General features: G+C 42.5%; 1 protein-coding gene across 2 annotated transcripts in view; it reads right to left on the bottom strand.

Annotated features, from left to right (window-relative positions):
* Positions 1-23,353, bottom strand: part of tmem132e (transmembrane protein 132E) — a 476,115-nt gene that overhangs the window by 10,821 nt on the left and 441,941 nt on the right. For both annotated transcript variants that reach the window (XM_061056116.1, XM_061056115.1), the window contains exons 7-8: positions 16,985-17,264; positions 1,944-2,138 (exon numbers count right to left, since the gene is read on the bottom strand). In XM_061056116.1, the coding sequence (XP_060912099.1) occupies positions 1,944-2,138; positions 16,985-17,264 (475 nt within the window). The remainder of the gene's footprint in view (positions 1-1,943; positions 2,139-16,984; positions 17,265-23,353) is intronic.

Raw genomic sequence — 23,353 nt, 5'->3', positions numbered from 1 at the left:
GTCCCTGCTAACAATGCAGTCAGGGGCTTTAAAGATTTAGCTTGAGAATTATTTTTCCAGCTCAGAAAGTGAAATGAATCAGTGCCTGCCTCGTTGATTCTGACTGAAGGGATTTGTAAATAAACAAAATTTCACCAAATAAGGAAAGTGCACACAGAGCGACGGCACTACATCTCCAGGGTACCGCAGTTTGTTACTGGTGACTGGCTGATTGCCGTGGGTTAATGTGTAAAGGGGTCGATGGTATATGTTTAGACCTTAGAGGAAGAATGTGCCACATTTTACAAATAAACACAGCAGAACTGAAGTCTATCCTGTGTAAATGTGTCTCTGAGTCATGACTGTCTACAATGAGGGAGAAGCTCGAGTCCCGCTGGCTGTGTTGTTGTCAGAGCCGTGTTTACATGGACGGGACGGCCGGCTCCTCCCCTTGTGTATAAAAGCTGTTTTAGTCAAGAACTAGAGAGAAGAAGAAGAACATACTCACTGATTATTTGGATGTTAGTTAAAGTTTTTAGATCACAGTCATTCTGTCAGTTTATGTGCAATGTGAAGATACGAGCTAGCTAAAAAGCGCTAACATTAGCATGCTAACACAACAACGCAGACGACAGGTGATTGCAGCTCGAGCTAAGGATGATTTTGTCAATCTCTTGCTCTTAATGGTGCTTAATAATTGTGAGTTCTAATTTATAATTCCTTCATGTGAACTCGAGTGTAGAGGGGTTGGAGGTGTGTCTCTGGAGGAGAGCGGAGGCTTCAGTATGGAGGAGGCGTGGCCTAACAGCAGTTTGTTTTGGTTTCATGCTGGAGCTCAAGGGCGACATCTACTGGATCAAAAAATCACACACGCTTCCTTTAAGTGGGAGTTTGTTTCTATCCCTCTCTAATTGTTCAAAGTGAATCCAGAGATGTAGACTTTAAACTGATACGAAGCAGAAATCGAGTTTTGCTTCCAGAACAATAATAAACATAACCTTCATCCCAAATCCCCGGTTAGAATTAATTTTTAAATTCCAGCGTCCGTGTTTTACTTAGAAATGGCACTAACGCTGTTTTATTTACCCCAGGTGCACCGCAGCTAGCTCTACTGTCAGGACACACAAAGACTTCATAAATATGGAGCATTGTTTTGGGTGTTTCTTTTATAGTGTTTTGAAAACTAAAAAAGATGTATAAATATTTCAGGAGGCTTTGTGCGCGGCGGTCCGGAGTCTGACATTTCTGTAAGCGTGAGAATTTTAAGCAAATGTCCCAAAGACGGTTTTGTGAACTGATCCAGGAGGTTACAGCACACAGAGATGCAGGAGGAGGACGACTCTTTGATTTACATGGAGTCCTTGGATTATTTCAAATGCACTGCATGTGTAACAAAAACCCCAAAAAATATATATAAACACACAGTTTTGATTAACAAGGACTATACTCTTAATTCTTCTCGTAGTGGTAGTAACCATCACCTATTGGTTTGTAAACACATTTTTGAAGCCTCAATTTTCGCCTAGCGGGCTTCACCATCTTTTTTTCAATGGACACAGAATTGACCATATTTTGACGGTGGTTACTCATCCTAAGAGTGTATCCCTACAGTCGTTGTGGGGTCACCATGTTGGCTACTGGTGAATCCCAGGACGCCAGGTACTAAAGATGCCCGGCTTTATCGTCCGTTTTACTCTCAATGGATCCATCGTTAACAAAAAAATACAAGCAGCTTGATTTGTTTGAGTCCTGAAACACAATTATGACTTCAGGAAAATGAAACATAGATTTCAAAGTTAGCTCATTTTCTCCTCTGGTTGCATAAAAGCAGACGTCTTCTTGTTCTCGTCAACAACAGGAGCTGCCCCCCCCCCCCCCCCCCCCCTGCTGGCCATTAGAGGGAATGCATGTTTAAGTCATGCAAACATGCATGAACAGTGAGTGTGTGTTTACGAGTACTGTACCTGCTTCAGAGCTGTGAGCGTCTGGATGCCGGTTGCCTTGGCGACCATGGTGTGACTGTTGCCGGGGCTGGGCTGCAGCGACAGGGTCAGGCCCGAGACAGCGTGCACTCGCATCTCGGTGATGGAAACCTTCTCGTCTGTCACGGAGAACGCCGACTCTCCCAACACCGCGTCGACTGCCAGCGGAGACTCCACCTGCAGAGAGAAGACACTTTATTGTCTCTTCACATGACAAGAGGGGACGTCGTCTGAGAGCGGAATAGACAACAGCTTTATTGTTTTTTTCTGAAGCTCATAAAAACCCCTGACAGGCCAATTTTGGATTAAAGTGCTCGGTGCTGTTGTTGTTGTTCCACTGCGTCTCGGAACCCGTGTGTCAATGCATCTGTGTCTGTCATCGTGAAAAGACGATCTAAAAAAAAAAAAAAAAACCCACACTCGACACAGTATCCATCAACAGCCAGACAACGAGGCACAACGTGAGGCAGCCACGGCATGCTCTCAAAGTGACGGTTAGCAGAAACGCTCATGCCCATCTAAGTGTCACCACATGAAACAGCACCAGCATTTTAAAGCCGCATCTTGTCTGTTCGGGGTAATCCTGGACTTTTTGACAGGGCCTCTCTGCACCCCACCACTTGGAGCACTTCTTAAAAGATCATCATTTCACTTTGCAATCTCAAGCAGAGGTCAGGAGGGACTTGAACAAAGTGAAGAGCCATCGAGCGAAGCAGCAGCGGCGGCCTTGTCCTCAAGAGTCGGACGAGGGAAATCTTTTCCACCTTCAACTTCAAGTGTTTTTTTCCAGCTCCAGCGGGCATCAAATAAAAGCATGCCATGCTAGAGCAGTGAAGGGTTCGGTGGTCTGACAAGCTTCCCCCAATCATCATCAACTGAAACCTTGAAACAGCAAACCAACTGCATCCCCTCTCTACACAAGTTCTGCTTCCCAGAAAAAATATGATTTTCAAAAGCTCAAAAAAAAAAAAAGGTTCTTGCAAGAAATTCAGACGTACATCAAACATTTTGTAAATGTGTGAACACAAGCACAACTTGATGTAATTATGCATCAAATTGGTCGATGATTCAGACCAGAGCAAACAAACTACAGGTGTGAAAACGCCCTCAAACAGGCAGGTAAAGAAATGTTGAGCATTCTTTGATTTTGCCGTCTATAGAGAACAAACCGTATGACATATTTTTGTAGGCTAACCAGGAAGTAGCATCGCCATGGGGTCTAACCAGAATCCTCCTATGGGATGTTTTCATTGGATTTTGGATCATTGCAGAAAATAATCTGTGTGTTAAACACACGTTTCTGAAGCGTAGGCGTTTTGTTCAGCAGGATAACCTTCACAGATGAACGCCATTTTTATGATGTTTGAAGCGTTAATGCGGCCGACAGAAGTAAAAAGCTAACGTTATGCTACGAGCTAACTACACCACGGTGGGATGATTGTGACGTCACTAGCGTTACGCTTCAGACGATCTCCGATAAACTAATCCACGTAGTTTAATAAATAGTTTACTAACATAATATTCACCTTAACCTAAAGATTAAACCTACAGGAGACGTCTCCGACTAGTGAGAGAGTTCCCGCCCTCTGTGTCCGGCGTGATGACGTTTAATGTCCCCGACAACCGCTGTAGTCACATTTAGCCACTTGTTAGCAACCGCCTTTTTAAAGACGAGTAAAAACTTCAAACTTCACAAGTGGAGGTATTACCTAACGTAGTTTATGTGGTCTAACAAAACACCAACATCTCTTCAGCTTGTGTTAACCACAGACCTTATTTCAGGCGTCTAACCACAAACACATTCAAAATCCCCGTTGACTTTTAGACGTTAGACCCCATGGCGCTCAAATGCTAACTTACTTCCTGGTTTTAGGACTCATTCCTGTGGCGCTCTAATGAAACCTTTGTCATTGCAGAATTAATTCATCATCTTCTTTTTATTCTGAGTGTTATGCATTTGTTACAACACCACGCCTTGATTCAATTACACTGGCTTCATGATTGTTGTCAAACTTTGAGTTGCACAGCCATAAGAGTGCTGTAATGCTGCTTGCTTGCTAATGTCCTCTTAGCCTACAGAGGTTAATGACGGGAAACAATTAAGTGCTGCTGTCTGCAGTGAAAAAAGCTGCTCTGAGGCTGTGTATGAATACGTCTCCACTGCAGCACCTCGACCTCCCTGCCCTTCCTACTTAGCTTAATAAATCTCTGCACAACACACTGTGAGCACTGCATGTCTATGTGTGTGCTGCATTATTATCACACTCACAAAATGTACTGTTTTAGAGTTTATTGTAGAAACTTATCCTCCTGAATGCTAAATGCTAAAGGGCGTAAAATTTTGGGGAAAACTTTTTGGGCGGCATCAAAAAATGTTTCAGTTTCAGTCAGGTTCCACCCTCCGTATGCATATTGTTTGCGTGTGATGGATTAATGTGCCAGAAAGGAGAGTTATGGTCCACTGGGCAACCACACAAACACATGGAGATGTAGCCACAAGCACAGCCACACACACACACACACACACACACACACACACACACACACACACACACACACACACACACACACACACACACACACACACACACACACACACACACACACACACACACACACACACACACACACAAATACAAAGTGTGCATGCAAAAAACAAAACCCTAAGGCATGATAGTAAATGGTTGCATAAATAAACTTATAAAGTTTTCATGAGGACAACTCACTCGCATGATGGATAACTCTCACTACAGGAGCCGCTTTCTGCCACAACAAAAACTTTCCTATTAGCTTGATTGTTCAGTTTTTTTTTCTGTCTTTGGATAGATGCAGTCTTAGTAAGAGGAGAGATAATAGAGGTAAAGATCGTTAAAACAAAAGTTTGTGTCTGTGTAGAAACATGTGAAAACAGAAATTCCACTGAGGTCAGAGAGAGAGAGAGAGAGAGAGAGAGAGAATTCCACCAAACAAAAACTGTTTGCTTATGATTTTCGATTTTCTGCTACTCCACGTTCCTGGTATTTTCACAGGCCAATTAAAGTGACTAAAAAGAAAATCTAATGCTATTAAAATCAATATTTGCGGCTTTGTACAAATGTCAAAACATGATTCAAAGACACAGCACATTGTGCATTGATTGTCCCGAAGAAAAGAATTTGATCACAGAAACTAATCCTGTTGGTGGGGGGGGGGGGGGGGGGGGGGTCAGGATCCACGACGAAACCTGAATCATGTTGTGTGAGCGCTAACTCCCGAGCTGTCATGTTTCCTGATTTCAGGGTTAATTAACCAAAAATCACTTTGCCACTCCAGATCAGGTACTGCAGCACGAGTTTGGTATTAATGCTTGAACCTCCCACTGTCTGTTATTTTTTAAAGCTGCAGTTTGAACACAAAGGAACCTCAAAATCACATAAACTAGTTTTAGGTCCTGAGTCCACCTAGCATGTTTTTTTGCATGAGTAGAGAGAGTTTGCAGCAGAAAGCGGCCTCCTTGAGAAAACGCGCAGCACCCAGCATCTTTTTTTTTATTCCCAAGCGCTCCACCTTTCTTGTGCGGCCGCTCTGAGCGCTCGAGTTGAAAATCTTTTGACGTTTCAGAAAGACGCTGTTGACGTCACCGGCGCACTTTTCCAAATGTTTGATATTCCCTGTAGCCTAAAGATCGGGAAATAAACGATCTCAAATATCAAAACGACAGTAAAAAGTAACGGAACAGAGTCGGTCATGGAGCGGCCGTTGTTAAAAGATTGTTGTCATGGAGACAGGAAGGACACGCAGCGCTTTTCTTCTCAGCGCACAAACGCTTCATGCAAGTGTTAGCGAGTGCACAGCTAGCGCTTTTCTGCCCGGAAAAAATGCTAATTGGACAAAGTCAGCTTTGGATGATTCACTCCAAATCTACCTGAACACACCCTTTTTAAGTTTTAAATACAAACATTAATATATAAATGTAGCCTGATATTTTAAACAAATAAACAGCCATGCTCACATTCTCACACCAAACTGATACCCAGTGATATTTATAGATGTCTGGTAGTTCCTACCAGCAAGTGCCAAGATGTAAAAAAAGAGAGACCTGCGAGTGGAAGAAACAGACTCTGAGAGCAAATACTACAAATCCAGAGAGTGATCCATGATCCACTTCTTTATATTCTGTGCAAGTTTTAATAAGAGTGAACATCTCTCTTTGAGAATAAGCCCACTTTGCAGAGAAGATAATGTGATTTATGTAGAAGTATCAGTCTCACAGCTGCAGCCACTGGGCTGCTACTGTTATTAAAGCACAGCCAAAGAAGAGGAAATCTCCTCCTCCAGGCAGCTCATTTGGAATAAAAAGCATACTGGTAGAGTTTGTTCTGGACAGAAACACATGTTATTAGTAGCTTCACTACCAAAACTAACACAGGAGGGAGGACTTTTTTTTTAGCCTGCTTTGGCTTCGTCTTTCTGAGGATGTTTTGTTGTTCATTTGGTGCCTGTTTTGACGTCAGGTTGATACATGTGATGAAAATTACAACGCAAGTCCGTATTTGTGTTTTATTTTGAAATTGACCGGATGCTCTGTGCGCTTCCTTGTCTGACTTCCTGTCCCGGTTTTTCCTTTAGATTCAGCTTGAAGCGTACTCCGTTCAAAATAAACTCGCAGTGTATACTGGCACGCTCGCTGTGGAAACATCGGACATGAGGCTGCAGGAGCTGGAAATTGAACCCCCAACCTTCAGGTTGAGAGACGACTGACTTTTCCACTGAGCCACAGCCGCCCTAAACATGTCATTGCGACTGAAATCGGAAAACCAATATTGCGCTGTTGCAGATACAACGGTTAAGTACAAAGACGTAATGATGGCAGACTGTTGGAGCCTCTGAGCTGTTATCCATATGTTCCATTGATGGGATGGATTTCACATCTTTGGCACTGATAACTTTCTCCCACTTGAGACTTGTTTCCCAATGCTTCCTTTCATCAAAGAAAATGATTGCCGATCCATTTTGTCACACCAAGGTTTTGTAGCATCTGAAATGTGAATGTCCTGAGGCTATTTACCTTGAGTTAGAGAGCTGTCATCCATTCCCTTGCATGGTCTGTCATGCACGTTTCATTTCTTTTTTAATGTGCAAATCATCAATCTTCATTTTTTTTTGGGCGACACCAAGTTAAGCATCCCAAGTGATCTAAGAGTTTGAATTAAGTCACTTTTTTCTTTTGATGCTTCAGCTGAAAATAGTTCAATTGCAAGATTTGACTGATGACTTTACGAAAGGGAATAAAGTTTTGGTGTTCAGGTGGGTTGAAAAAGCTTGAAAGGCATTTTAAAAATTGGTTTAAATGAGATGCAGACACTTCGGTGCAGAGTGCAGAGATGTTGGTGGTTGATTGAGCTGATCTGTGATGCAAGTTCTGCGTCTCAGAATAATTATCCAAGTCCGATGTGGCCGCACATTTATTCTATTTGCACTGAAGCAGTCTCTTCTGTTGGTAAAATAATACTAATACTGCTGGCACTTGCGGGGAGGAGGGGGGAAATTAGGCTTCAAACAAGCTTTGTGACATTAAAAATGAAAACCCTGGAGAAAGATTTTCTCTCCAACTGTTATCAATTCAAGATGTTTGTGATGAGTTCCAGGGAGTATTTGCTGATGAAGTGCTGCAATTTGGGTTTTTTGTCGTTTCCCCTCAGATTGCCTCATTTTCTCTTTTACCACAGTTACTGATTTCATAGATTCGCCCGCTATCTCGGAAGGAGAAGTCCCATCGAACATTCAGGGGCTGCTGCTTCTAGTACGTGTAGGCTGAGGGAGTGTTAGTTTAACTGATATTAAAGGCTGAAATCATGACTCAAAATTAAAGGCAGGGTTGGTAACGTCCTCCAGATCCACTTTTTTAAGATTCTGGTGTAAATTGTCTTTAGGTCCTGACAGAAATTAATAACTCATGTTCTCTGAAAAAGGAAAAAAATCCATCATCTGTATCAGTTTGTAAGTCTGTAAAAACTTCCACCAATGTCTGCCACGAGGTACCAATCTGATGAACCTCCCGGTCTCCCTGCTCGCTCTCTACCTCATGGGTGCAATAGCCCACACTCAAAGCATGAGTTGTGTATAATGACACTACCATGCTGACTTTTAGCTCATTAGCAGTAAATACAGAAAGTACAGCTTCTGCAAATGGAAATATTAATTTTGTAGTGTAATGCAGAAGTTCAGGACAAACACAATTTTCACCAAATGTTTGTGCTAGATGTATAATTCATCGGGCTGTCAAATGATTAATTAAAACACAGGGTTCACATTCATCAGTTAATCACGATTAATGGCAGCAAATTAATGTCTTTTTAAGATCCTGACTTTTTATATTTAAAACTTAAATAAGTCACAAAGACAGCACCTCACACATGGAAGTAGTACAACTAATTTTGGCAGACGCTTTTTATCTCAAAGAGACGAACCTCAGACGACAGGAGAGGAGACGCGGAGCTATTTCAGGTTAGACGTAACAATGTGGAATAAATATAGATTCGCAGCTATACCCAGTAATGAATGATGAATGTGTCCCATGTCTATCTGCGAGGAAAGGTCAGCTGTAGTCGTGTAGCTCCTTCCAGCCCAGCTCCCAGCTGAATTTGTCATGGCTGCTCCTGCTGCAGGCAGGGGGAGGTGAAGTGGAGCGCAAAAAGTAGTTACACTTTACATATTCTTCAACTACAGGAGCTCCTCGTTCAGTCACTGCTGCTGAGGGGGGGCGTCGTGTCGGCGGGCCTCACAGGAAGTGGCCGAGCTGTTTCCTTTACGCTTAATGCTAATAAGTGATCAATGAGGAGTCGGAGCAGCATGCTAGTGCTTATTACCTGCTAAATGTTCAACACTTCAACACTTTCTGATGTTATTAAATTATACAACCTTAGTTATTTAGAATTTTCAAAAAGTCAGAAGGTTTAAAAAATACATATTTTTCAGGTGACAGGTGTGTACGAGAGGGATGAGAGAAACTCTCGCTCACTATCTAAATTGCACAAATATGTTGGCAAAGTTTCAGTACAAAAATAACAAGAATCTTTTTTTTGGAATTTACAGTGTGAAGGAGGTTGTCTGCAGTTTTTGGAAATTAAAAAACAAGAAATTAGTAAAAACTCTTGTGTGTCTTGTGTGGCTTTCCAATTGCACTAAACTCCTGAAAAACTCCTAAAGTTTTCAGGGTGAGCTTCATGTGTGAACGCAAACAGCCAAATGATTCACTTTCTCCTGCAAGCTCCTTAGTATTTTTGTTGTTGCATTAAGTCTGAGTGAGCTGATGTGAGAACACAGCAGGATATAATCAGGAGAATTCACCTTGAGAGAGTAGGAGGGGGTGGTGATGTTTATTCCCTGCGATCGCTGCACGACCACTGACTGTCTGAACGCGACAGTTGCAATCACTGTGCACATCTTTAAACTGCTGTATGATGTTCTGTTCTCCAGTAGCATCGTATAGAGCAGTGTTTCTCAACTCGTCTAGTCTCAGGAGCCACCACCAACTCCTTCCAGAAAATTGCGAACCAAATTTCTGATATTTTTCAACCAATCACATTGATTTAATATAAAATACTGCCGTTTTTGCAGCTTCTGTCACATGACCCCCCTGCTTCCAATCTTAACGGGAAAAGTCTCCAGCTACTTTTTGGCCAAGACTGAGGCGGCTTGAGGTGGCTTGAGGCGACGTGAGGCGACTTGAGGCGACGTGAGGCGACTTGAGGCGACTTGAGGCGACTTGAGGCGACGTGAGGCGACTTGAGGCGACGTGAGGCGACTTGAGGCGACTTGAGGCGACGTGAGGCGACTTGAGGCGACTTGAGGCGACTTGAGGCGACGTGAGGCGACTTGAGGCGACGTGAGGCGACGTGAGGCGACGTGAGGTGACTTGAGGCGACGTGAGGCGACTTGAGGCGACTTGAGGCGACTTGAGGCGACGTGAAGCGACGTGAGGCGACGTGAGGCGACGTGAAGCGACGTGAAGCGACGTGAGGCGACGTGAGGTGACGTGAAGCGACGTGAAGCGACGTGAAGCGACGTGAAGCGACGTGAGGCGACTTGAGGCGACCTGAGGCGACTTGAGGCGACGTGAGGCGACGTGAAGCGACGTGAAGCGACGTGAAGCGACGTGAGGCGACGTGAGGCGACGTGAAGCGACGTGAAGCGACGTGAAGCGACTTGAGGCGACGTGAAGCGACGTGAAGCGACTTGAGGCGACGTGAGGCGACTTGAGGCGACTTGAGGTGACGTGAAGCGACTTGAGGCGACTTGAGGTGACTTGAGGCGACTTGAGGCGACGTGAGGCGACTTGAGGCGACTTGAGGCGACGTGAGGCGACTTGAGGCGACGTGAGGCGACTTGAGGCGACTTGAGGCGACTTGAGGCGACTTGAGGCGACGTGAGGCGACTTGAGGCGACGTGAGGCGACTTGAGGCGACGCCACAGTTATAGTGTAAGTTATAGTGTAGAGTAGAGTGTATATCTGTAGAGTTATTTTGAACCTTCAGACTTTATAAAAGAAGTCATGTTGGCTGAAAGTTTTTGATTTTATGCATTATGCATTATTATCTTGATCACGAAAATGAATGCAGTGCAGAGTATGTTCGTCTAACTAATTGAGACACTGTAGATTCAAACTGTACGCCCTAAAAATAATGTCTCATGTCTGATTGGGAGACTGGAGGGAAATCTTATCAAACAGAATCTGACATTACATGAACCCGGCATCCCGACAGCACTGCACACTTTCTGAGATTCAAACGGTTTTTACTCGAAGCCACTTGGGACCGCTGAAATGTGAAGGCGATAGACTGTTGTTTTATCTTTGTTTGTAAGAAAGAAACGCACAAAAAAATCATGCAGCTGGAAATTCTCTCGGAGTGGAAACTGGAAAAGATAAGACATTTTAATACATAGTAAAGTCAAATGTGTTCCTTGTGCATTCTTTATGAAAAATGATAGATTTGAAAAAAGGACTAAAGGTTAAAGTGCACATTTTTAAGCCTTTGGAAAAGTGGCATTTTAATGGAAAAAATGCATGTATGATATAAACAAAGCTGAATATGAGTGTCACTGTGTGCAGCTTTCAGCAGAATATTCAGAAGAAAACATTCATTTCAATCGCTCACTAAATGAGTGAGATAGAAAATGCTTTGCTTTCCATATTCAAGTGTGAAGATGGCATTTGTATGTGCCACATGTTCCATTTTAGGGTTAGAATCCGTCGAAGGAATTTGCCATCTTAGCGTGTTTCGACCGCTCAGGCCAACCTGAAACGAGATGGACCGGTCTAAGGAGGACTTCCCCTTTGCATCAACAGTTGTTCCCGTTTCAGGGAGATTCCTCACATGTCATTCCCCTCCGTCTGTCTGTCCATACTTTGATCCATCTGATAAAGTTGAACATGTCCCCCAAGAAAGCATCACTTTTATGGGTGTGACTATCAGGGACGTGCGGCAGATTGATGCGTTTTAATTCGCCCTGCAGGAGATGATGTAGAGGTTTATTTTGCTGCTGTTGCACCTACTTATTTTTCAGTATGCTAGCAGGCTCTGTAAGTGCCTGAAAGTTGAACTCGAGGGTTATATTTTAGTTTTTTCCCCAGCATTTCGAGGGGTATTACATTTGTATTTCATCATTCATTCCTTTTGGAGTGGACGCACTTTGAGTTTTGTGCAAACAAGCATGAAGAGGCATGGATACGTCTCTGCGCTCGTCAGTGTTCATTACACTGATGGAAAGTATAATGAAAAACGCCCATCATTTCTACGAGATGAAGGCCAGAGCTTGTTCAAGTCAAAGCGTAACCAGACTTAATTGATCTGTCACTTAAATCCACACCAAACAGGTCACGGTTGATTTTTTTTTTCTTTCTGAATTGTGAATAATATTTTGGTTGGAAGTTTTCTTTATTGATGTCGGACATACTGTCGGCCATTTTTAACTAACACTGTCTTTCACAAGCTTCTTATGCATGCAATTTAATTTGAGCCAAAATGAGGTAATACCAGGAAGAATACAGAGCCAGACAGATGCAATATTACTGACCTAAACCTTCAAGTACTGATTCCTCATTAGTATGTAATGTAGGGTCTTACGGTCGTATCTACATAATAGCAGCTAAGCTTTAAAATTCTGTCAATATTGGGTTGGAATTGGACTTTTTGTGCCATTATTCAGAGACAGGACAGAGGATAAAGTCAGAAATCAGGGAGGGAGAGAGTAGGGAACGACATGCTGTACAGGAGGCACAGGTCAGATTTGAACCCGGGCTGCCCGCTTGGAGGACCACAGACTCCATACATGGGTGGGCGGGCACTAACCGCCATGCCACTGGCGCCCTTACATATGTTTTTAAGAATGCAACCAACATTTTAGACAAAGTTGAAAGGTCCACTTTGTTACTGCCTTTCCCCCTCATTAGGTCATACTCCTGCATCTAAAGAAAACGGTAGTATACTGTAAAGTAGATAAACCTTTTGGAGTGCTGGTTTGATTTGAAATACTCATTTAAACACAACGAGTAACCAGCGTATTTGCAGCCTGTGTTAGCATGTTAGCTAGTTGGAGTGCAAAGTGTACATGGTGAAAACAGATAATAGAACTACACAGCTTCACAGAAACTGCACTTTGTAGACTTAACCCTAGCCCATAGAAATCATCATGAAGGAAGACAGTCTAACCCTCTGAAAGACCCCCCCAAAACAGGTTGCGTCTTATACACTGGTGCGGCTTATATTCCAGATTTAACTGAAAATGACAATTTTGTTTTTGTTACCTAAGAATGAGCAGGTCTTGTCCACTGAGTCTGCCGAGTTGCACCTACGTTTTCTACATTAGCGCACAACTATAAGTAGAGAAGTTCTGCTCAGGGTGGCCTCAACATGCTGGGAAGGGACAGGTGAGGGGTGTCTGTTTGTGGCCCTCTCGTACAGGGTGATGTTTCCTGAGAGTCCTACTCCATGAAGGACTTGAAACACTTTCTCTTTGGAAGACGACCTGCACAGTGTGACCCATCCATTTGCCATGACTACGACCCAAGTGGACTACAATTGGGTTTTCTAAGATATCAACTCAATTCCTGCATACAGGATGGTTGGACCAGTTTAATCTGAGGGTCTAATATGACCACGGATGAGTCTTAGTTCTTTAAATACACATTACCAAGCATTTCCCTTGTAGGTTTAAGTTAGAACAGTTGATGGAAAGCAGCCTTGTTAGTTAAAACCTCACCGCTAGATGCCACCTTTACTGTAAGTGATTCTGAAAAGTTAACATTTAAACAGAGATCCCACTGTGGAAATACAAATTTAAAACTGTTCATACAACAAATGACAAATATTGAACTATAAGATTGAAGATTCTGTAGATTAGACTCAAATTTATTTCCGTTCTGCCGTCTGTCTCTGGAAGAGTGGTGGATGTTTGCAGACGTTAATTAAATAATCTCTCAGAGGCCTGACAGTGGTTCCTCTCCAAGTCGAGCTTTTCACATCGGGGAAGCAGCTCATTGTTCAGTAATCCTCGGAATTAAACCCCAAAACTCCCCTCAGGTTTTGTAACTTCTTGGAAAGTCATCACTCTACGATATAATCAAAGAACATCAGCCGACCATTCATGGAATAATTGAGTTCTGTCATCTTTATAGTTTTAACTCTTAACCTCAGATGTCTTTATTTGTGTGTGTCTAAAATTAACAGAGCTGTCCAAATTAACAAAGAAAATTGTCACAATTCATGGAATAATCCTCAACCGTCCTTCCAATGAGAGATAAATCAAATGAACGTCTGGAATATTGTGTTGAGTGGACAAAAGCTGCTGTTTTTTTCTCGTCCATATTCATGAGCTGGTGGACAATTTGAATCAGTCTCTGAAGACTCAACGACTCATTTAAATCCTCCGACAGATGAAGACTTTCAGCAAGAGGGCCATTGTTGAGCTGTGTACTGTTCATCTTCAGAAAATCTGCATAATCATTTCACTGTTCAGTGTTAAATAGGCTCTGCTAACTGGGGATCCTTTACTATAGCTGCTTTGTCATGGGAGTTTTATAAGCCATTAGTCGGTGAAGTTGACTGCTCGAAGAGTCTGCAGAGATCGTTTTTTAAGATGTGAGTTTAAGGTGTGTTTTAATTTGCCCTGCACATTTTTATTAATGTGTCCATACCTGCAGGGACTGAGGCAGCTGGAGTTTCAATTTGGGCTCAGTGAACAGTAATCATTTGACCTAATGCAGTGATGGCCTGCTGGTAACTTTGATTTATGACAGAGAAAATGAGGAGCGGCGTCCACCTGTAAATACACATAAACTGTCCTTACTTTCATTAGCCATGTCGACGGTCTCTAAGGGATCGCTATGAAACTTTGTACAGACATCCAAAATGAGTCGTAATGGTTTTTAGTGATTCTCTGACTTCAGTTCTATCAACCAACGATTTGAAATGTGCAGACAGTCATGAAGCCCAAAGGGTTAATCATATAACTTCGAGGGACAGATTATCTCAATCCTTACTGGATGTATTTGCAGAAGGTTTGTTGCATTTATTGTGACCAGAGGATGAATCCTGATGACTTTTATGATCCCCTGATTTCCAAAAGATTATTACTCGTACTTTGGAGTAGGTCTCTGGCCAATTTATATGAATTTACTAAAAGCCTTAGCTGTACTTTGTGTTCTTATAAGTTAACTTTAGCATGCTAATCCAATACGGTCACTATAGAAAGGAAACCAAATGATGTATTTTTGCAGGCCAACCCAGAAGTTAGCATCATCATGGGGTCTTTGGAAAAAAGCCTATGGGATTTTTGCATTGGATTTTGGATCACTGCAGAAAATAAGCTCAGTGGCAAAAAGCTACCGTTATGCTACAAGCTAGCTACACCACGGTCACATGGCTTCAAAGTATCTACCACATCTCAGGATGTCTCTGATAAGCTAACTAGCAGTTTTGACTAGCTAGCGAAAACCGTATCCTATTAAATTATTTATTTACCTAATTTTTGCCTTAACTCAAAAATTAAACCTACAGGAGAGTGTGTGTCTACTTGTAACTTCAAACAGAGATGATGACGTTTAATGTCCCCGACAACCTCACTGTAGTCTCATTTAGCCACTTTTTAGCAACCACCTTTTGAAGGACACGTAAAAACTTAAAAATTCCCAAGTCGGGGTATTCACTAACTTGTTCAATGTCGTTCAACAAAACGAGAACATCTCTTGTGCTTGTGTTAACCACAGACCTTATTTTATGCATCTAACCACCAACCCTTTTAAGAAAACCCATTGAGTTTGAGGCAAACGTCCCCATGGTTCCCAAATGCTAACTCACTTCCTGGTTTTAGAGGCGCCCTAATGTAATCATTATACCTGTGTTGGCACCACATGTTTTGGCTGACATTAAGCTCAAAATGAGCAAAAGTGTAGCCTCACCAAGCCTTTCTTTTAGATCACTGTATTCCAATTACATTTGTTTTGAGTAATCCGACATCTCCACACCAGCTCTGCCATATTGTTTGAGATCATTCAGACATAAAGCTGTTTGATGGATGAATTCATTCAATTAAATTTATTTGTTTACAATCGCTATGAGCCAGTATGGCAAGTTCCTTCTGGTGGTAAATGGATGTATAATTATTCATACCCTTCAACAGATTACAAATGATCCATTGCTCATTTTAAATGATGGATTGGCAACTTATATCGTTCTTCCCTTTTTTCTCCATCATCAGATGCATCAATCAGGCAACTATTCTTTCCCCTGACAGGCTGAAACTGTGATCTTTCATGGCGATCAACACTCTCACCAACCGTTACTTCTCTCCGTTCCCATAAATGACCAGTGAAGCATCTGTAAATCACTGCCCGGGAGTCATAACTTTGTGCCGCTTCCTTTATAAGGACTTTTGAACCTGTCTCGGCTGATGCATTTAAATGGGCTTCATGTCAGGAAGTGGACATCAACAGTGGCATACACTTACAGAGAGACAGTCCAAATCTGTTTAAAGTTCAAGGATGAATCTTTTTTTATTAAAAGCTTTGTGTTATGTTCATAGGTCATTCTAAATTCCCAAGTACACCAACAATGTATTTCTAAGATCTGGGGACATGACCAATTGAAATTAAACCACGGGGACAGATTTATAAATAGTCAACCGGTTATTAACATGAATTTAGAGTAATTGCCATAATGTTCCTGGGCGAGTTTGGGTGCCCACGCTTTAGAAGATTGGAAAAACACTTGGCTTGTATCCAAGCTCTCTGATTATTTTGTTTGCCTAATCTGACTTTGTTTTGAATGCATCACCATGTTCCCAAAATGACAAAGCTAACCATCAAAGTGGTAACCACCATAGTCAAATTTACTTAGACTGATTGGGATTCCATGCAGACCTTTCAAAGATTCGTCGAGATGAGTTAACCCTTGAGTTAGCCCCAATGGTTGGTTTAATCCACTGTAGACCCATCTATAATTCACGCTTGTTGTCTCTTTTTTAAACTCATCGCTATGTTTATTATTTGGCTTCCAATGTTGGTTCAAAGATCTCCACATTTAAAAGTCCACTCCACGCCCATTCCAAGTTAAAGCTGAACTATAGCAGTTACTTTTATCCATTTCGACTACTTGGTTTGGAGCAAGATATTTTGGTAAATACATTGTTGCCGTTATCAAAGCATACGAGGTCTAAAGCTAGGAAAACAAAACCCAATAATAAACCTGTTTTATCTTTTAATCCAGCCATGATCTCAATCTCCAGACGAACAATTTTCTTTGGCCACCAACAGCGGCTGTAAACTCAGCAAGAGTAATGATCTGTACGCTTAAAATCTCCTCCCCTCATCTCTTTGGCTCATCTTCATTTGGTGAGGTGACTGTGGAGGGCAAGTTAAAGGAACACCATGTCTTCCTGTTTCGCTTCTCACTCCGACACATCATTCGTCTTCCCAAGATGGGTAATTTGTCACTGCTGATTTGTGTAAATGATCAGCATTTAGAAATAAAATGTAGCGGGTTTACCTTCAGCACAGTGGATCCCAGCTCCAGACCCACCAACACCGTCCGGTCCACCAACTCAGCTATTCTGGGGTCGGCCACTTTCAGGGAGTCCTGGACCAGGTCCGTAACGTCCACCTGCCAGTCGGGCCCAAGCATGGTGATGACCTGGTCAGTGCCCTCTGTGGAGGTGGTGTGGAACTGGGTCAGCACCTTGACCAAGGCCCGCTGGTACTGCAGGGTGCATCCTCGACTAACACGGCGCTCGTCGTCTTCTTCGTCTGCGTCGCTGTCTCTGGTGCTCCTTGGGGGAAAGAGGAATGAAGAAAGGATTTAAATGAAAAGAAAAAAATACAATGAAAGTTCAAGAAGTGACATTCAGAGTAGATGTCCAGTAGATGTTGCACTTGAGCGCCAGTCTCTCAGACCAAAACAAAACTTTTCTTTGGCCATTCATCCTCTGCCCTTCAACACATCGACTCCCATCCTCCCCCACCCCTCCCTCAGTGTTTCAACCTGGTGCAGCCGTTTGTAACATCATATTTTTCTTCAGTTCGCATCGAAGGCCCATTGGTTCTCTTGCAACTGTACTCTTGCGAGGATACTTCACCATTACTGCATGAACAGCGTCCTTGAGTGGGCGGGGCCGTCTCTCTTCCAACACATGGTGACAGGGCTAACAGTTTGAGAGCGAGGAGTCCACAAACACTAACAAGCTGAAGGAAGTGCTGTCCCATCAGTTTGAACACAGAGCTAAGAACAACAAACCCAGAGGGAGTTTCACTCTTCAGTCTTTTTGATAAAGATTCAAAGATTAAAAAAACTTTATTGTCTATCACATTGTGACAGAAAATTACCTTTTGTTGAGGCTCAACATGAAAACATACAAACATTCACACTAACACTCACATTAGGTCATAAATAGTAGTAGTAAGTAGTAAGTACCCTAAATAGGTAAAAACACATATGCACAGCATTTTTAAAAAAGCATTACTTATCTAGCCTTGTTTAAAATGCGTATTGCAGTGGGAATAAAAGAGCTTCTGTAAGTTTTCTTTTTCACCAGTGGTACTCTAAAACGACTGCCTGAGGGGAGCAGCTGAAACGAGTGGTGATTACTCAAGGATATATTTAGAGAGATTATATAGAATAAATTTGATATCTGCTGTATTAATGTTTAAAATGTTGCATATTATCCATTTAAAGATTCCTCTTCATAGCAGCAAGGAAATTGAAAATGAAGTAGCAGCACTGTCCTAAACCACTCGTGAACTTAGAGTGTGCCAAAGTTAGGCAGCTGTTGAGTTTTCTTGCAAAAAAGGCAACTGGAGTTAAAAACTTCAGAGGCCTAACTCATTAGCCAAGATTTGGCAAAATTGCCTGGAATCAGCCACTAAAAAGATTGAGAACCCTTTATGAAAATGTTAGAAAACTTGAAACGATCACCAATCACAACTTGTCACTCTTTTAAAACGAGCAGCTGCTGCTAAATTACTCCCAGCACTGTGGCATGATGCTACATCTCAATTTTGCGCCTTCTGTTCTTAAGGGTCCCCACTCATTTTCTAATTTGACATCATAACACTGATGAGAAACTCGGCATCACTCCACACAGCTCCGTCCCATTATCTCTTCTGATGTAGTGGCGATGAGGAAAAAAGTCCTCTGAGCCAGCATGGAACGGGATAACAGGCAAAAAAGTTGGACTGTTGCCCTTCTTATTTCACAGGAGTCCTGGGCGGCGGGGTTAAATATGCCAGGTGCAATCTCCTACCGAGCGCAATCTGCTCTACAACCCAAATGTATGAGATACCCCAACGTCCCCCAGCAGATTTGACAATCTGCCAGTTCCTACTTAAAAAGCACTCCTCTGCTTAATCTGTGCTTTGACGTCACTCCCTGAACGACTTGAGATTCAGGAGATGCAGCGGGTCCTGTCAGCCACCGACAAAGTATATATCTCACCCATCGACTCAAGGCAGAGGTCCGATTATTAGGCTGAGCACTTCTTTACCAAGGTCTCATATACGCTCCGGAAACCACTCCCTCAACTGCCAAGAGGCGATGTTGCATCCCGAGTACAGGAATGGTTATTCATTTATGATCGCATTTCAACTTTTCCACACCTCATCATTCCTCCCAAATGCCTCAGCACTTTGCTCAGCTTATAACTCTGCGACGGTGGTTTTATAAGATGTTTAGGTGTAAGAAAGAAAAAAAGGGCCTCCAATAAGGCTCTCATGGGTCATTGGATTCACCTGCATATCGTTGTTCATTCAAGCAGTGATAACGTCACCTCATGAACCTCTTTTCACTCTGATTAAACTCGGGTCGTGGACTTAACGCGTCTGTTTGTATGGTCGGATGAATGTGCTACTTAAAGATGAATAAGAAATGCAAAGTCGCTCCCCGTCACCATGTAGTCTTAAGACAACGTGGCAAAGTCAATATGTATAATTCAATAGCATGGAAACACTATGGAAGTTGCTCCCCAACGATGGTGGGAAGCGACTGTCTGGTTGTATTAGTCAGTGCAACGATACACTGCATAAATTCTGCATGTATGCAGTCAGTAAAACAACACATATGCAAACAGCATCGAGCTGCAGCAGCAATAACTGTGATTAGAAAAGAGCAATTTTTACACTTTGGGATTAATTACCTATCATTAATATGTCTCAAATATTAATTCAAAGGGAGATGAAGTCAATAATCTGACATAAACAAAAGATCCCTACCCTGTTTTTGTCTTAGTAGACTCACAGATCACTAAAAGTTTGTGCCTGTTTTCTCTTTAAATTTAGAACAGCTGAACTAAGCCGGATCCTAAACCTAATCGTTTGTGTGGCGCTCTCCTTCTCCAGTCGACATTTAGCTCTGTGTCTTTGTCGGTATCTATGCATTAGAGAAGAGCAGCGTCGCTTCAGGACATGGATTTTGCTGCTTTATTTGGGTACGCCAGTTAATTTCACAGCAGACGCATAGACTTCACACTCAGTTACTCGTTCAGTTAGAGGCGGAGGAGCACTCTGTCTCTGTCAAGGAGTTTCACAACTTCTGGCTCAGGTCAGTAAAAGTTTACCTTCCCCGAGTCTGTACCTGAAAATAAGGTTGATATTTTTTTTCCTCCTCGAGAAGAATATTGTCTGTTCTTATTAGAGTCTCTGATACAAAAGGTACAAGCTGAGGCTTCAGTGCACACGGGGCTGCCCGCCCGATTACACGGCCTTTCCTTTTTTAGAGCATGTTTCTGGATAATGCAGCCAGTGAGCAATTCTGCTGCACTGTAGCAAAGGCCCACTGCAGGCCAAAGAGCATGCTGTGCGTGAAGATTCAGAATGTGTCACGTTGCAAAAGTGAAGGGATGTAGGATGAAAAGGCTGCAACGGAAGGAATAAATAAAAGAGTTAAGGAGGCAAGGGTTGGAGCGAGAAAGGTTAGAGGTTGTGTAATGGAGTCAGAGAGATATTTTTGAGAGGAGGGAGAATGAGCCGGAGAGAGACGGGAGGATTGAGAGGAGTTAATGAAAAGACAATAATTCAGTCTAACAATCACAGAGGAAAGCAGCTTAAGCAAAGCCAAATGCAAATAATCGCAATTTGGTGTTACTGGAGTGTGTTTGAGATGACTAACAAGCTACATTTGCATAGCATGAAAGTTATTTTCCCCGTCTTACTTTGTGTATTATTTACAACGCTTAGAGAGCCTTTCAAAACATCTGCTAATTTATCGTCACATCGTTATGATTGTAAACAAACCACACCGAGGTTGAGACATTTAGAATCTGCTATCTTATGCCAGAACAACTGTTTATCCTCGAAGTTCAGAGGACGTCTCGTAAATCCTCTCCTCTGCCTCGCTGACGTCTCAGAGCAGCGGACTTGGACCGGTTCCGTCTTGAAGGCAGCTGTCAGCATCCGTTTCTTAATGGCTGATACCCAGTTTGTGGTTGTGACCTCGCTGGTGTCAGAAAGACGTCTGAAGTCTTGACACTCAATTTGAAGTCAAGTCCCGAGTGATAAACTCCGTGTTTGGCCTTAAATAAATCACAAATTGCATAAAACATAAGAATGTCAAATTTATGTTAGAAAATGTGAGTTTTGACTGAATCATTTTGTGAACAAGAGCTGGTTAGACTCTTCAACTTAAATTGCTCATATTCCCAACTTGTGATATTCTGCAGCTTTGGTCTGGCCTAAACTTAGATGTTAAAATGTGAGAGCCTTACACATGACAACAAATAATGATATCTCGCATTATGATAGAAATCTCTAGAACAAACATGGTGGAAGTCAACAGAAGGAATTGCTTAAATGAGCATTTTAACATGCGTGTTAATGGGACTTCTTGGGCTTTTGAAGCCAGCCTCAAGTGGACACTTGAGGAACTGCGTCTTTTTGCACTTCCACATTGGCCGCAGTTGCCACTTGGTTAAAGTTTATGTAAATAAGAAATGCAATCCCAACATGACATTTCTGCACCCTTCATACTGAAGCCGTTTTCACATATGCACTCCGGATAATAATGCAGTCACTGTATATGAACGTCACTCTGGTCCCATTGGCTCAAATTGAATTCTCTGGAGTATATTCTGCCGCGTTCAGACATCAGCTCACTCTGACTTTCTGCGGATAAAATACTAGGGGTCTGGCCGGAGAAACTCCGGGTTAAGTCCGCGCGAAAAATGCGGCTGTTTGCGTTCACACTTAGCCTAAAGCCCCTCTGGGTAGCCAAATCTCCAGTTTTTCAGGAGATTTACATATGTGTGAAAAGGGTTTAAGTTACTTTACTTGGATGGCACATCAAACCAGCAGGCTATCCACCAATTTCTTGAAGTGACACTGGAGGGCTAGCTAAAGGTGTAATTTGAAGCACTGGGCAAAAAAAAGAAAACAAGCCAGATTGTTAAAAGACATTAAAACAGAAGTCTTTTTCATTGTTGTCACATGTGATGACTTACATTTAATATGTGAACTATCTGGAAACAACAAATGTCATATGAATCTTTTACATGCGATACATTCTTATGAGATACTTATCACGTCTCCAGACTAAGTCCATGGTGATGGATTGACTCTGCATCAAAATTAAAGATGAAAGAACTGATCTATTTCACGTGAAGATGAATATCACTTGTTACAGATAGGCCTTCAAATAAAGTAGATAAAAAACACAAGGCGTTTCAAATCGAGATATCACAATGTGAATGTCACCCTGCTGTGATAGAACCACAGGAAACAGAATAAACAAAAGAAATGCTATATTCCATACATCACGGGATGTGTCCGACACCTCCAGCAGGAATATCACTGAAGAACAAAGACTCCTGTGGGATGGCCGGTCTAGTCGGTATCAGAGGCTTTAATAGCCTGATGTTGGCACCGTAAAGAATGATGGGAGCTGTCTTTGTCTGCGGTGCCCCGACGCCGCAAAGAACGACAGGGGGAAAGAAAATTACATACACACAGTAAATCCAAATGACAGCATGCAGGAAAAGAAATGCATCAGCTGCATCGGAATGAATTCCTCCGGCCCCGGCTTTGTGGAAATCACAACAACCTAAAATAGTGCACAAGGGGTCTTTGATTACTGTTTTCATGACGGCAATGGGGGCATTATATGCATAGAAAATGGGTTGGCGGGATTCTAGAGGTACATACTTTTGAGAAAGAAACTTTAAAACCAAGCCAATTTGCTTGCCCACCTATTGATATTTGTTGCACTATGAATAACAAAGGTTCCATTGTTATGCAGGAGTTACACCTTAAGAAACAGACTGCGAACCCTCGGGCCTGCTTAACCCTGGACAAACGACAAACACCGCTCAAAATAACAAGCTAACTCAACAGCTCACAAATCTGATCAAAGCACCTACGTGATTCCTCATCCACAGGGCTCTACTTTAATAAGCCGGGCCTGTAACAATGGATGAATAAAGCGAAATGAATGGCGCTAAAGTGGGATTTAAGACACATTCTGCATGTCAAAATAATAAACCATCCAAAAGCCCGTTATAGCCCATTGGGGATCTGTGAAAAACGATGCCATGCAAGATGTTTTCCAAGCACTCTGGGGTCATTCCAAAATGCCTTAATTCTTCAAACAGGGTCCTTAAACGCACCATTTGTATTCAGCTTGGGTAAAAATGGATTGAGTCTGCGGTGATGTACTCCGGCAGCGACGACAGCAGCCACCCGCGTGAGTGTTAATGCTCCCATTAAACATTTCCTAAATGAAGGGTTGCAGGCCTGTTTGTTACCGCTCCATGCATGACGAGAATGCGGAAATAGTCTAACGAGCTCGAGTTTCTTAACCTCAGACGCCATTTTTCATCGGGGTCGTGGCTCGAAACAACCTTAATCTCCCACCGGTGCCGTTCTATCTGCATCTAAA

The sequence above is a fragment of the Labrus mixtus genome, chromosome 14, assembly GCF_963584025.1.
Source record: "Labrus mixtus chromosome 14, fLabMix1.1, whole genome shotgun sequence".
In the NCBI taxonomy this organism is placed as follows: domain Eukaryota; kingdom Metazoa; phylum Chordata; class Actinopteri; order Labriformes; family Labridae; genus Labrus; species Labrus mixtus.
This window is presented reverse-complemented; position numbering and strand designations above follow the sequence as displayed.